The sequence below is a fragment of the Nerophis lumbriciformis genome, linkage group LG10 (assembly GCF_033978685.3).
Source record: "Nerophis lumbriciformis linkage group LG10, RoL_Nlum_v2.1, whole genome shotgun sequence".
In the NCBI taxonomy this organism is placed as follows: domain Eukaryota; kingdom Metazoa; phylum Chordata; class Actinopteri; order Syngnathiformes; family Syngnathidae; genus Nerophis; species Nerophis lumbriciformis.
Genome location: NC_084557.2, coordinates 17,115,632 through 17,130,403, shown reverse-complemented (window position 1 = coordinate 17,130,403; position 14,772 = coordinate 17,115,632). Strand labels below are relative to the sequence as shown.

At 40.8% G+C, this 14,772-nt stretch overlaps 1 protein-coding gene across 2 annotated transcripts in view; it reads right to left on the bottom strand.

Annotated features, from left to right (window-relative positions):
* The window catches only part of cracr2aa (calcium release activated channel regulator 2Aa), a 37,692-nt gene that overhangs the window by 11,842 nt on the left and 11,078 nt on the right, over positions 1-14,772 (bottom strand). For both annotated transcript variants that reach the window (XM_061970160.2, XM_061970161.2), the window contains exons 2-9: positions 7,703-8,031; positions 5,220-5,331; positions 4,962-5,148; positions 3,188-3,334; positions 2,057-2,147; positions 1,862-1,957; positions 923-1,110; positions 709-780 (exon numbers count right to left, since the gene is read on the bottom strand). In XM_061970160.2, coding sequence (XP_061826144.1) covers positions 709-780; positions 923-1,110; positions 1,862-1,957; positions 2,057-2,147; positions 3,188-3,334; positions 4,962-5,148; positions 5,220-5,331; positions 7,703-7,966 — 1,157 coding nt within the window. In that variant the 5' untranslated portion in view covers positions 7,967-8,031. The remainder of the gene's footprint in view (positions 1-708; positions 781-922; positions 1,111-1,861; positions 1,958-2,056; positions 2,148-3,187; positions 3,335-4,961; positions 5,149-5,219; positions 5,332-7,702; positions 8,032-14,772) is intronic.

Genomic DNA, 14,772 nt, shown 5'->3' with positions numbered 1-14,772 from the left:
CCATTCCTTTTTCTCTCAACCTCCAGTAATAATGATAATTGGAAGAAACCTCAAATTTATTTTAGGTCATAGTGGTGAATATTAGTATCTTAGAAGCAGCTTTGCACTGTAGATACACAACTATTTGTTGCAGCTTGCTCGCAAATTCCAGTCGGTGTTCTGGCAAAATACACACCCTTCTAGAATTCATACAACTCCTGCATGTGTGTAACATGGATTATGGAAATATAATTGTCTCTCCCTGAGCATGCATCCCTTTTGAAGGAATCTTTCACGCGAGTACAATCTTTAGTCATATAAACACTGGAACACAGCTGTGGTAAAGATCGGCTGGGTGTAACAGCTAATCAGCCATTCGGCGATCAGTTAAAAAAAAGGCGAATATCGGCCTCTGATCCAATCCTATGATCAGGACATCTGTTGTTAAAAATGTAAAGGTCAAATATTCCTGTTACAGTTTATAGTATCTTAAGTTCATTCTGTAATACCCCCCGGCAGATTAATACTTTTTTGTGAGTAGTGTATATGCTTGATATGCTTGTTGACATAGCAATAATGTATGGCCTAAAAAACAGCACATGTATCCACATAACTCAGCAAATGCAGACAAGGTTTGTTAGAGATAAACATGACATGTCAGTAGAATAAGAGTTAGAGATGTAAGTTGAAATACAGTTACAGTTACAAGCAGCTAAAGTGTATTCAAACCTCATCAGGTCCAACTGTTTGAGAAGGCTTGCTCGCTCTCGCTGCAGTCCCTCTGTTAGTCTGTAGATTTCCCTGAGCGATACATTACATGCAGTGTTAGAATTGCCATAAGTACTGTTAGGTTGTGTCATATAATTGCTTCATTTGGGGGTGGATGGGGGGAGGAACATAAAAAGGCCAAAACAGCAGGAAAGACCTAAATATTGTTACTCACATTTCCTTCTCTTCATGGACCCAGGTGTACTGCTGGTGAAGCAGACCCAGCTGTTCCTGTGCCGAGAGCAGCTCTTGACTGGTGTGATCCAGTTCCTTTGCGAGATCATCGTTTGTCTTCTTCAGCTTCACATTCTCCACCTTGGTCACATGTTGCTCATTGTGAAGATCCTTGCACTGATGCTCCAGCTGTGGTTGAGGCCAGTGGTGGTAAAGAAATCACATTGCAGTTGAATATAATAGGATTATGTGATTATTATTCAATAGCCTGATGTCATCTCCTGCAACACTGATCACATCAATATGCAAATACAATTAGCAGCAGTAAAAATCTTAAAATCTTTTTTAAATTAAAATTTGCTTTATAGTTATACATGGACCTCATTAACTAATAGCACTACTGTATAACTTGATTGTAAAGACGTGAACAAGTAGTTCGCTGGCACACCAAGTTTGATCATGTTAGTATTTTAGCCAATTTTGCAGGTATACCACTAAAAATACATGGGCATTACACTTTCAAATTATGGGAAATTGGAGAAAAACACTTCAAAATTGAGGGAATGTGTGTTTAATTTTAGTGTTTAGGCCCAAACCTTTGTTAAAAATGATAAATTATTTCTGTTATTTATCTATCATAAATTTCTCTAAAATGTAATTAATTGGATTGTGCATCCTATAATTTCAATTCTGATTCAATCAATCAAAGTTGATGTATATAGCCCTAAATCACGAGTGTCTCAAAGCTGCACAAGCCACAACAACATCCTCGGCTCAGAACCCACATTCAGATTCAACATATTGTGGGATGAACCCAATTCAATTCAAATTCAAATTTCTCACCTGAATTGAATTGAAATTCCAAATTTAGAATTTTACACACGCCTGCCGAGAAAATATATTGAGGTGCAAATTCAGTCGCTGTGCACTTGTCACTCACCCTCCTCTGCTTCTGAAAAAGCTGCTCCAACTCTTTCTCCTTGGTGGTAAGCTGTTTCTCAAGGTCTTGACTGCGAGACACAAACTTCTTGTCGTCCTTCAGTGCAGACATTAAAAAAAAGGATTGCGCAAGCAAAAGAGCTCAAAATGAGATGCTGCATTTGATAGAATTTTAAAATATTAATATTTGTCTTACCTGCAGCACAAGGCGATCTCTTTCATTCTTGATTTGCTGCTCCATTTCCTCATAAAGGCGCTGGATCTCATCATCGTGTGTAGCTGCTTTCCTATTAGAAGTTATATTTGTATGGATGGCACTCTTTGCATTTCACAAACGTAAGGCATGCATGTACAGTGCATCTGTAAAAAGTATTCACAGCGCTTCACTTTATTCTCATCTTATGTTACAGCCTTATTCCAAAATTGAGTAACAGCTTTTTTGTTCTCACCCTTGTGCATTCAATACCCCGAAAAAACAAAATATCCCATGTACATTAGTATTTACAGCCTTTGCCCAATACTTTGATAATGCACCTTTGGCAGCAATTACAGCTTCAAGTCTTTTTGAATACGATGCCACACGCTTGGCACACCTATCTTTTGGCATTTTCGCCCATTTTTCTTTGCCTATTCCTCTTTGCAGCACATCTTAAGCTCCATCAGATTAGATGGGAAGCGTTGGTTTTCTTCCAGAATGTCTCTGTACATTGCTGCATTCATGTGGTGGCATCATCATGCTGTAGAGGTGGTTTTCAGCTGCAGGAACTGGGAGACTAGTCAGGATAGAGTGAAAGATGAATGCAGCAATGTACAAAGACATCGTGGATTAAAACCAATTATTCTCCAGATGGAGCTTGAGAGGTGTTGCAAAGAGGACTGGTCGATACTGCCCAAAAATTAATGTGCCAAGTTTGTGTCATCATATTCAAAAAGACTTGAGGCTGTAATTGCTGCCAAAGGTGAATCAACAAAGTATTGAGCAAATGCTGTGAATACGTATGTACATGTGCATTTGTATTTTTTTTTTATTTTTAATACATTTGCTTTATTTATTTTTGTATTTCACATTGTCCTTATGGGGTATTGTGTGCAGAATTTTAAGGACAAAAATGAATTAATTCCATTTTGGAAAAAGGTAACATACCAAAATGTGGGAAAAGTGAAGCGCTGTGAATACTTTCTGGATGCACTGTAAAACAACAGGCAAGTTAATACACTGAAATATTTAGGTTGTTTTATGCATCAATACATCTGCATGAGATTTGGCTGTACTGTCAATATAACAGAGCCCTGATAAGCTCAGTATACTTCAAAGATATCTCCTGACCTTTTAAGAGCGCTCTCCATGTCCCTTTTCTCCTGGTTCGCAACGATGATCTGGGATGTCACTCTTGCTAAGAAGTCCTCAAAATTGGATAAAAGGTGTGGTTCGTCCCGGCGTAGCTGGGCCCACAAACTACGCATCTCTGCTGGACTGATGATATGAGGGTGTTAACAAGCATCATAGATTAGCATGTTTAGGAGTTAAGTTTTATTGGGGAAAAGTAATAATAATAATAACTGGGATTTATATAGCGCTTTTCTAAGTACCCAAAGTCGCTTTACATGTAGAACCCATCAATCATTCACACCTGGTGGTGGTAAGCTACTTTCATAGCCACAGCTGCCCTGGGGTAGACTGACGGAAGCGTGGCTGCAATTTGCGCCAACGGCCCCTCCGACCACCACCTATCATTCATCATTCAATTCACCGGTGTGAGTGGCACCGGGGGCAAAGGGTGAAGTGTCCCACCCAATGACACAACGGCAGCGATTTTTTTTTTTTTTGGATGGTAAGAGGCGGGGAGCGAACCTGCAACCCTTAGGTTTCTGGCACGGTTGCTCTACCCACTACGCCATGCCGCCCCTAAAGTAGTTATTAGTAAAACACAATGACACACATTAAAGCAGGACTAATTATGACAATAACCTAAAATCCGAGCTCAACTTTATAGGTTATGATGGATGATCTTACTTGAAAATACTCTCTTTTGAATTTTACTTCATTTTTATTTCTGAATGCACACTCTAAGATTCCATAGTTCACAACCCCTGTGTCCTATTTAAAGAAATGTACTGTACTTCATTGAACAATTGTTCTCGATATTGTTATACATATTCATATTTGCATGTAACCAAAAAGAAATCGAGTAATATAATACACATATCAATGATACTGATTAAAAGTACAATAATGTGTTGTTTTTAATCCACATACGAAAGTCTTGAAAAAAGTTGCACTGTAATTATTAGGAATTTCAATTTGTATTTTATATTTCAATTTCTTTGTGATTGCGGTTATGAAAATAGTATACCCTAATACTTAAAACTGCGAAATCTGGCAAAACTATATACTTTTATGGCAAAATATGGCAACTGTACGACATACCCATCATGTTTTGCATATGTTGTTGCAGAGATCTATCTACAATCGCAGTGTTTCCCACAGTACTGCAATCTATCTGCGGCAGTGGGTTGTCGGTGGTGCGCTAAATGACATCATTGTCTAATATGCATCATTGTATGTAATTAATGTAAGGATAAGGATGCTATGCGGGAGAGACAAAAGGTTAGCAAAAACATGAAACGCAAAACTAATATGTTTGAAAATACAAACAAACGTTCTTTGTTTCTTCTTTTTTTTTGTTTTTCAAATGTCACAAGCAAGACTGGGCCTGTGCCTGGAGAGTGGGGGTACAGCAAGACGTGCTGCTCGTTGAGAAGACCAATACTGTATGTGCTTTAATAATAAGCCACAGTCACATGGTTATGTGTTTATGAGTAAGAGCAAACAGGTAGCGACAAACGTATTTGTGGCGGTCCAGATTTATTTTTCGTGAGCTGCCACATATAAATGAAAGTATGGCAAACAATTACAGAAGTATCTGATGATATAAATAGTGATAATTGTCGATTTTACACATTTACAATGTGTAGGTCAAAGTTTATACACTGCAATTCAATTACGTATTTATAAGCAAAGTTCACAGGGTAAACTAAATAATTGAGGTTGCAAACCAAGTATTGAAAGAAATTATAATAGAGTACATGTCCATACTCACTCTTCAAAGACATTGTTGGCTCCTAGGCTCTCCATTAGCATGGAAAAATGTTTCTCCTCATCATCCTCTGAAATTGCAGGGCTCTCTCCCCACCGATTTTGGTAGAGAACCTCTGAAGACTTTGTACAAAGTGGTTTATTCTCCACGTTTTCAGTTAAAGATATCTTCCTGCCATACAGAAATTCACCTAGAAAATGTGAGATTCAAAACATGAGACTGCAAGCTGCACTGTGATCAAGAGCATACAACGGAACATACTAAAGCCAGTGGAGAACTCATTGAGGGTGAGATATCCATTGCTGTCAGAATCAAGTGTGTCAAACACTTTCTCCAACTCGTCTGCATTGAGAGGGAGTTCGCCATGCAGCCGCTATTTTACATGACAACAAAAAAAAACAGCTGTTATTGGCAAGAACACACCCCCAAAGACAATGACAACAATGCAGATATAGCAACTGCTACTTAGAACTGATACGGGCAGGCCTTACACACCATTATGGGTATAACAATAACTGATGGTTATTTGATTTATTTTCCATCCATCCATTTTCTACCGCTTATTCCCTTTGGGGTCGCGGGGGGCGCTGGAGCCTATCTCAGCTACAATCGGGCGGAAGGCGGGGTACACCCTGGACAAGTCGCCACCTCATCGCAGGGCCAACACAGATAGACAGACAACATTCACACTCACATCCACACACTAGGGCCAATTTTTTAGTGTTGCCAATCAACTTATCCCCAGGTGCATGTCTTTGGAAGTGGGAGGAAGCCGGAGTACCCGGAGGGAACTCAGTCACGGGGAGGACATGCAAACTCCACACAGAAAGATCCCGAGCCCGGGATTGAACCCAAGACTACTCAGGACCTTTGTATTGTGAGGCAGATGCACTAACCCCTCTGCCACCGTGAAGTCCTTGATTTATTTTATCAATTCAATAAACTTATCATTAGATTAATGTTAAATACAGATAAATACCTGTGGATTTTAACATCTGGTGTTTTCCCAGTGGAGCTATAGTTCAGTTTTCAATGATTGACCACTGAACAGCTGCAAAGACACTTTTCAAGCTGAATAAATGCAATACTTTACCCACATTAAAAAGATGGCTGGCACAATGCTTTGAGGGAATTAATCAAAAGAACACAACATAAAGATTATTTTTTGGTTGCACACATTCCTCCATCTAACAATAGAATGTTGAGATAAATATTTGTTAAAAAAGGCATCGCCATGTTGTCACTAAACATGTAGTAAATCCTCACCAGCAGGAACCATTTAGAGAGTCGTTTGAAAAAATGGCAAGCTATTCCAAGGAATTGATACATCATTAGTACATAAAAATAAATACAGTGCATCCCTAATTATAATGTAATCTACTACAATAGTTTGCACAAGGGCTAAAACAATGAACACCCACGTATTTTAGTGGGTACTTACAGTATTTATATAAATAGACGATTTAAAAAAATGGCCCATCTAATATCGGTGATCTAGTCATTTGTAAATGCAATTCAGCAAGTAACACCAAGAAAAAAAAATCTTCTTCCTAAGCAAGTCAGAGGTTTTTTTTCCTGCCACACACACACAGACACGCACGCAACCAGAATAAATGTAGCTGGGACATGGATCTGTTTGAAAATAGTGTCTCAAAGATTGGGCAAGTTGGCGAACAACAGAGAAAGTATATTCGTTATTATGATTAATGAAGCATCATCAAACCAGACAGAAATATGATAAATTTTTACAACTCCCTATCTGACAGAAAAATTGATTTTGCCTCCAAAAATATTTTTTCACAAAACAGGCTTTGAAAAATGTGCGTAGCATTACATCAAGGATTGTCTTATATTCAGGTCAATATGGTGAATCCCTTTAATTCTTGTAGAGAATTTTGTCAGTCTTTAGTAAATCTTCAAGTATTGAAAGTACCCGTTTGACAGAACTTGGATGTGCAGAATAATACACTATTGTCTTAGAAATAATTCTTAACTAAAGGTTGAATCCATGAGGGTTATGCAACAATTCATGACATAATAACTGCTGGAGTATTTACCAAAAAAGCCAACATAGCCACACCTGTGTAGGGCAGTGCATTTTTGGGACATGTTTACACTGCTGCAAATGTTGACAGAGGCCACCCATATAATCCAGGGTGGAGATACAGGGAACGCATGTGATCTCTGTCAGATTCTCAGCTGTTCTTGTTAAGTGTATTATCTGGGAGGGACACATGCATTACATAATGGCACAGCATAATTCAAAGCCGTGAAAATGCGCAGCTGAAACTGTAAGCAATATTGTCGTACGGCAAAAAAACAACATCGAGTGGTGCTCTGTGAGCCTCTTTAGAGCGGGCTGTGATATCAAAGCTCTTTTGTGTGTGTTAAGGCCCACAAGTGCTTCATCAATGGATTTGCAACAGTGAGGACCAACATCTGAGGACACCAAGAGAATCTGCACAATAATGTGAGTGGAGGGCTTGGACCACAAAGCAGTCACATGGCTCTCTATATTCACCTCTTGTTTATCACCTTCCCTTTACTCTGCATTATGCAGCTTTGAATAAAGCAAACGTGTGTATGCAATGTCCTGTTCGGCATCACTGATAAGAGAACAGTGCTTTTAAGACATTGCCATTAAACAACGGATAGCCTGATATTTAGATCAAACACTTAGCATTTTCGAATATCAGTCCACAGAAAACAGCATTATCAAAGTTTGTACATGATTTATCTCTCACCTGCATGTCCTGTCGGTTGATGAAGCCCTTTTTCTCAATGTCGCAAACCTTGAAGAACTCATGGGTTTTCTCCAGGATAGTGTTTTGACTCACAAGCCTACTCTCCCGTTTCCTCTGGTCGCTCCCGCGTTCAGGCTCCTTTTTGCCGCTAACATGCTCTCCCTGCCCCGTGCTGACTTCCGAGGTGGTCGTGGCGTTGCCAAAGGCACAGGGAACAGTTACGGCCGCCATGGTGTTAAGAGTTGGTAGTTCTGGTGTGAGCATCCGCACTGTCCTTCACATGAGCAAGGTGTGCGGGAGACAGATCTGAAAAGAAGTTGCTCCGCCGTCTGGGGAGCATCAATGGGAAGCTTTTAGCGATGTAACGCATTGTCTCTTAGCAACCACCTGTTTTAATTAGTTGCTGAAAGCTAGAAAAACAGCTTGTAAATTCTAAATAAATAATTTCTCAAACTTCCCTACAAAAAAACTTGCATTACATTCTAACAATATATTAAGTGCATTCTAACATTATAGCATGTGAAGCACAGTTTTTCAGCGTACAATCTTTTATATTCATCTGAGTTCATCTTGTTACTGCTTTTACGTAATCAATAGCCCATTCAATTTGCAGATATATGCCAATGCCATTTAGATCATGAACTGGTCCACTCGACGTCCATTGCACCGGTCGTCGGGGGTGGGGGGGGGTCCCCTCCAAGGTTTGTCATTGTCATCCCATTGGGTTGAGCTTTTTCTTGCCCTAATGTGGGATCTGACCCGAGGATGTCATTGTGGCTTGTGCAGCCCTTTGAGACACTTGTGATTTAGGGCTATATAAGTAAACATTGATTGATTGATTGATTGATTGGTTGATAGGTTTGTTTCTCCTCTACATTTTTCTCCAATCTTTCTCAAACTTTGGTTTCATCTATCCAAAGAATCTGACCATTGCAGGGTGTTTGACATAATCGTGTAATATAGACAGCCCATTTGGTGATATACACATATTTCTGAAAAAAATAAAATCTGACTTTCAATTCTGGGAACATTGCTCTTGCTCAGACTAATTTTCTTTGACACGTCATCCCCAAACTGAAAAGAAACTTGTGGTCTGAGGGGAAGGGTCCTGTATTTCTCAGATTTACGCAGCCTAAAAATCCAAGTGTATTAGTGTGGAACACTGCCTTCATGGAACAGAGCATTGGACGACAGAAGCACACACACTGGCCCCATCATTAGGTACGCCTACACAATAGAATGAGATCCAATACAAGGGTTTGGAGTGAGGGAAGACATCTATGTCAAGGTTGTAAAACCATCCCTGAACAGAGGAGGTGGTCTGTGACACCACCTGTCTACCACATACAACACCGTCGTTTCAACCATTCCTAAAAGACTCTGCACTTTAGCCTCCAACAAATAACAGGAGTTAGAAACATTCTGGTCGCAGAAATCGACCAGAAGGTGCCATTTGTTTACAATTGAATGGAATTATTACACGGGGGATTCTGACTATTTTGGACTGGTAGTAGTTGATCCATAGCGATCGTTCTGCCACACAATACCCCAATGCAAACGAGGGGAAATTACACTTCAACGACTGTCGATGGCTTTGACAGTAGAATTGCTCGTTTGCATTAAGACAGTTTGTGGAGGGGGGCGTGGTCGGCGCGCTTGCTGCAGGAGCGGACTGTGCCAGGGCCGGCTTTGGAACACAGCTGACGGGTGATTAGATGCCCCAGCTGGGGCTAGTTGACTAATCACCTGTTGTTCTTATCAGTAGCGACCGGGAGCAGGAGTGTGGTTGGAGTTGGAGAGCAGAACGAGAGACGTTGGAGAGCGAGCGAGAGACACTGGAGAGCAAAGAGCAAGAGAGACGGGGACTGAAAAGTCGAGGGAGGTGCTGCAGCGTATACACAATAGAAGCATTGTTGAACCCTGAACACCGGGATCTTGTGACAGTGTGTGGTAGTCAGAAGAACACACTGGGGGGGCAACTTCCACACAGTTGTTTTTTTTCTCAATACGATCGGGCGAAACCATTCTTGCCCAGGGAAACCCTCCTGGTTTTTGGAGTATAAGTATTTGAGTTTTGGCACCAACTGTTGGACTTGATCTGACTAATCTAACTATGAGCACAAACTGATGAAGCCTACTCGAATGAGCGGCGAAACGTCAAACGACAAACCAAGCTGTCCAGTTGCGAACGATTGAACATCTTAAGATGACAACGACTTGGATGAATGAGAACCTCCATAGGTAAGGGCTTTAACAACAATTTTAAGAAAACAAAAAACCAAACAAGTTTGTAAATATCAGTTTGTAATAATACATTTGCCTTCACGCACAGCCGACGTAGCTCCAGCGGCTGCTGGTTCCTATTTATTAACCAGAGGTAACACTAGCCGGTGAAAAGATTCAACAGAACAACCATCAGAGCCGACATACAGCCGGCTAACTGCTAACTGCTAAAACTAACAAGGTGAAACCCTCACTGACGTCACATATCGATTGACAACAGACACTGCCTTTAAAAAGGCACATACATGCAGGCACACGCTGCTCATATGAAATTTCTCTCAACTGCATATGACATATTTAAAGTTTTTTGTTTTTTTTAAAGTAACGCATTCATTACTTTCCTTTGTAATTAATTGCATGTATTGAAAATGTATTATATTAGTAATAAATTACTTATTTTGGTTAAGTAATGAGTAACTATAATTTATTAGAATTAATGACTTTTTTTTTTTAAGTCATTTTCAGAACACTAGTAGTAACAGTAATGTGGTGTTGAGTTTAGGGGTGTCCCGATTCAGGTTTTTGCACTTCCGATCCGATAACGATATTGTTTTTGCATTTCCGATCCGATACCGATACTGGCCTATCCGAGCATGTATTAAAGTTTAAAGTTATTTAGCCTACTTAGTTGTCAGAATCATGTTGAAACGGATTATAGTACTCTTGATAACAACAAGCCAGCTGAATTAGGAGAGTTTGAATAATACACAATGGTTGGTAACAAGAAACTGACCTGTTTATTCAAGGATAAACACAAAATAGACAAAATTATACATGACAAACAGAAATGGCATCATTGAAACTAGGGTTGGGTGATATGGCCTTTTTTAATATTGCGATATTTTAAGGCCATATCGCGATACAAGATATACATGTGGATATTTTGCCTTAGCCTTGAATGAACACTTGATGCATATAATCACAGCAGTATGATGATTCTATGTGTCTACATTAAAACATTCTTCTTCATACTGCATTAATATATGCTACTTTTAAACTTTCATGCAGAGAAGGAAATCACAACTAAAAAAATCACTATTTTTTTTATACGGTGTTGATCTGGAAATGTTTGCCTCGGCATTTTGATGGTGTGGCACCGAACAGAGATAAGCGTCTCGACAGACGTTACAATATTTGAACAATGATGACGAAAACTGTTTTCTGTCGTGTCCGTGTGTCGAAAATTGTTATGCGCCTATTTTTTTATTTGATTTTGTGCGTGGCATAGATTTGCCGTGCACAGAGGACGCTTGAGCAGTGCGCAATTGCACAGGCGCGCACCTTAAGAGGGAACATTGCTCGCACGGCTGCGCTAGCATCACAGCTAACGTTAGCCATGCTGCTACCTCTCTGCTCGGGGAGGGAGTATACGTGTGTGACGTATGACGTGACAGTATGTGACGTATGTAAGGTGCGCTTGCTGTCTGTGAGAGGGAGACACAGGAAAGAGTGAGAAGAGCCTGTCGTGTAATGCCAGCAGCTAAAAGCAACTTCGTGAGAATCCACAGACCTGTGGATGTGTTGAAGGTGTGCTGGGAAATGCGGAATGGAAATTAGGGAGCAGCAGAAAAGTGGAATGTAATATTTATTTAAATAGGTGCGTTGGAAAACACGGACCGGAATTTTTTAAAAACTGGATCTGGATCGGCATTTTCCCATGCCTTGCCGATACGCATTATAAGGCATATATCGGCGGCCGATCCGATCCAAATATCGGATTGGGACATCCCTAGTTAAGTTTAAACTAAACACTTTGTTTAAAATACCGTTATATATCTCATACCGCAATACAACCTAAAAATACCAGTTATATCAGTTTTGGTCAATATCGCTCAGTCCTAGCGTCTGTCTTCAATATTGTCCACACCTGTCGCCATTTCAGAAGTAAGGCAAGTGAAATTAGGAGAAACAAAGCGATTGGCTGCAGAAACCCCAGGAAAAGTCTGTTAATATTAATAATACTAATAATGTTAATGTTTCAGTTTGGCATGATGCTGAGGTTTTGTGCTCATACACAATGGCCTCTGGCGTGGGCGGACGCACGCTTCACAGGGCTGTTCTCTGCCACCGTGGTTGTGAAAGTTCTTGATTTTACTTGCAGCGGAGCCTGCTTTTTAAATGTTAATTTCGGCGACGATTACCCTCATTTAATCATGGCAGCCAAACTTGAGATTGTGATTAAAATTGTATTAATTGTTCAACGCTAGGTACTTAAAGGAATACAGCCAGCCTTTTATTAAAGTGAACAAAACAATTTCCACCTCAACAAAGGCAAAACCACAGTATGTTAGGGGTCGGCTATGGCGCACAGTGCCAAGAATACATCAAATCTGACTAAATAGAGGAAGTACAAGTCGTAAAAAAAAATTTTTGTATGTTGACCTGCTGAAGGATCATTACCTTTGCAAGAGGGGACCTACACATCAGGGGGACCAGTCTAACTTCCCGCAAGTCCCACCAAGGCCAAAAAATTTATTTCATCTCGCCGGATACTTGTAATAGCATGCCGGGCTTCATGTCTGAGGATCTGAGGTTACCTGAACTTATCACTTTGGGGGAATTTCAGTCCATTTTAAAGAATTGGGAAACAAACTAGTTATATTGGGCACTGTACTTATTTTTAATATTTTCTTTTTTTTTTAAACATTTAATTTCTTACCTATTGTGTGTTTTTGTGTGTATGTTGTAAGTAATTTGTAATTTGTACTTCTAACAATAGTGTGTGGCCACTCCTGTTTATTGGTTTTGGTCTATGTATTTATAAGACCTGTTTTTGCTGCCCTCTTGGCCAGGTCAGTTTTGCAAAAGAGATTTTAATCTCAATAAGTTTTTACCTGGTTAAATAAAGCTAAATGAAAATGAAATACAATGTGTCTGACAGCAGTGTGTCCTAACAAGCCTCAATCACATCCGCCTGCATATAGAAACATCCTCCCAACATCATAAGTAAAATATTCTTGTCTGCAAACAAATAGATTTAACATACCGTATTTTCCGCACTATAAGGCGCACCTAAAAACCACAATTTTTCTCAAAAGCTGACAGTGCGCCTAATAACCCGGTGCGCTTTATTACGATTCATTTTCATAAAGTTTCGGTCTCGCAACTTCGGTAAACAGCCGCCATCTTTTTTCCCGGTAGAACAGGAAGCGCTTCTTCTTCTACGCAAGCAACCGCCAAGGAAAGCACCCGCCCCCATAGAACAGGAAGCGCTTCACCCGCCCCCGGAAGAAGAAGAAAAAACGCGCGGATATCACCGTACGTTTCATTTCCTGTTTACATCTGTAAAGACCACAAAATGGCTCCTACAAAGGACAAGGATCCGGTTCATAAAAAGACGCAATCTCTCCATCCGCACACGGATTACTACCGTATTTCACAGCAACTGATATTCCTGTGAACTGCACTGTGGAACGGGAGCACGTACGGTGAATATTCGCACCACAGGGAATGAGAAGTCATCCTTCACTGTGGTTCTAGCTTGCCATGCTAACTTCCACCCAGGGTGATATTCAAAAGGAAGACCTTGCCAAAAGAGACCTTTCCAGCCGGCGTCATCATAAAAGCTAACTCGAAGGGATGGATGGATGAAGAAAAGATGAGCGAGTGGTTAAGGGAAGTTTACGCGAAGAGGCCGGGTGGCTTTTTTCACACAGCTCCGAAGGCGAACACACCTTCACTAAGACGGGCAGATAGCGCCGGTCGACATACGCCGGGCAGATAGCGCCGGTCGACATACGCCAACATCTGCCAGTGGATCGTAAATGCCTGGGCAGATAGTTTCGGTCACAACTGTGGTCCGAGCTTTCCGGAAGGCAGGATTCACAGAACTGCTGCACAACAACAGCGACACTGAATCCGATGACTTCGACGAGGCGGAGCCGGCCATTTTTGGATCCCACGCTTGCGCAACTTTTCAATTCGGACACCGAAGACGAAGAATTCGAAGGATTTACGAATGAAGAATAACTTCAGAAGGTGAGCGCTATGTTTATTTTGTGTGTTGTGACATTAACGTTCGAGCAACATTATGTTGCTATTTATTGCTCTACACCATTTTGAATTTTACTATGTTTGTGATTGCACATTTGCGTACATTTTGGGACAGAGTTGTTAGAACGCTGGTTTTCAATATATTATTAAAGTTTGACTGAACTATCTGACTGTTTTTTTGACATTCACTTTAGCGCAGCGTTTTTTTGACATTCACTTTAGCGCAGCATAGGCGCGGCTTATAGTCCGGGGCGGCTTATTGGTGGACAAAATTATGAAATATGTAATTCATAGAAGGTGCGGCTAATAATCCGGTGCGCCTTATAGTGCGGAAAATACGGTAATAAGCGATGTGGAAGGGCAAAACATTGCTTTTTACAGATGTGGCGTCACACCAGGAAATGACAACTGCTCTGAGGAAGGTTGAAAAGACAGCCAAAATGAGCTCATGTTCTCGAAAAGCTATTTCTTCCCTCACTCGTGAACAAGACTCCGAGGTACTTGTACTCCTCCACTTGGGGCAAGATCTCCTCCCCAACCCGGAGATGGCACTCCATCTTTTTCCGGGCGAGAACCATGGACTCGGACTTGGAGGTGCTGATTCCCATCCCAGTCGCTTCACACTCGGCTGCGAACCGATCCAGTGAGAGCTGAAGAGCCTGGCCAGATGAAGCCATCAGGACCACATCATCTCCAAAAAGCAGAGACCTAATCCTGCAGCCACCAAACCGGATCCCCTCAACGCCCTGACTGCGCCAAGAAATTCTGTCCATAAAAGTTATGAACAGAATCGG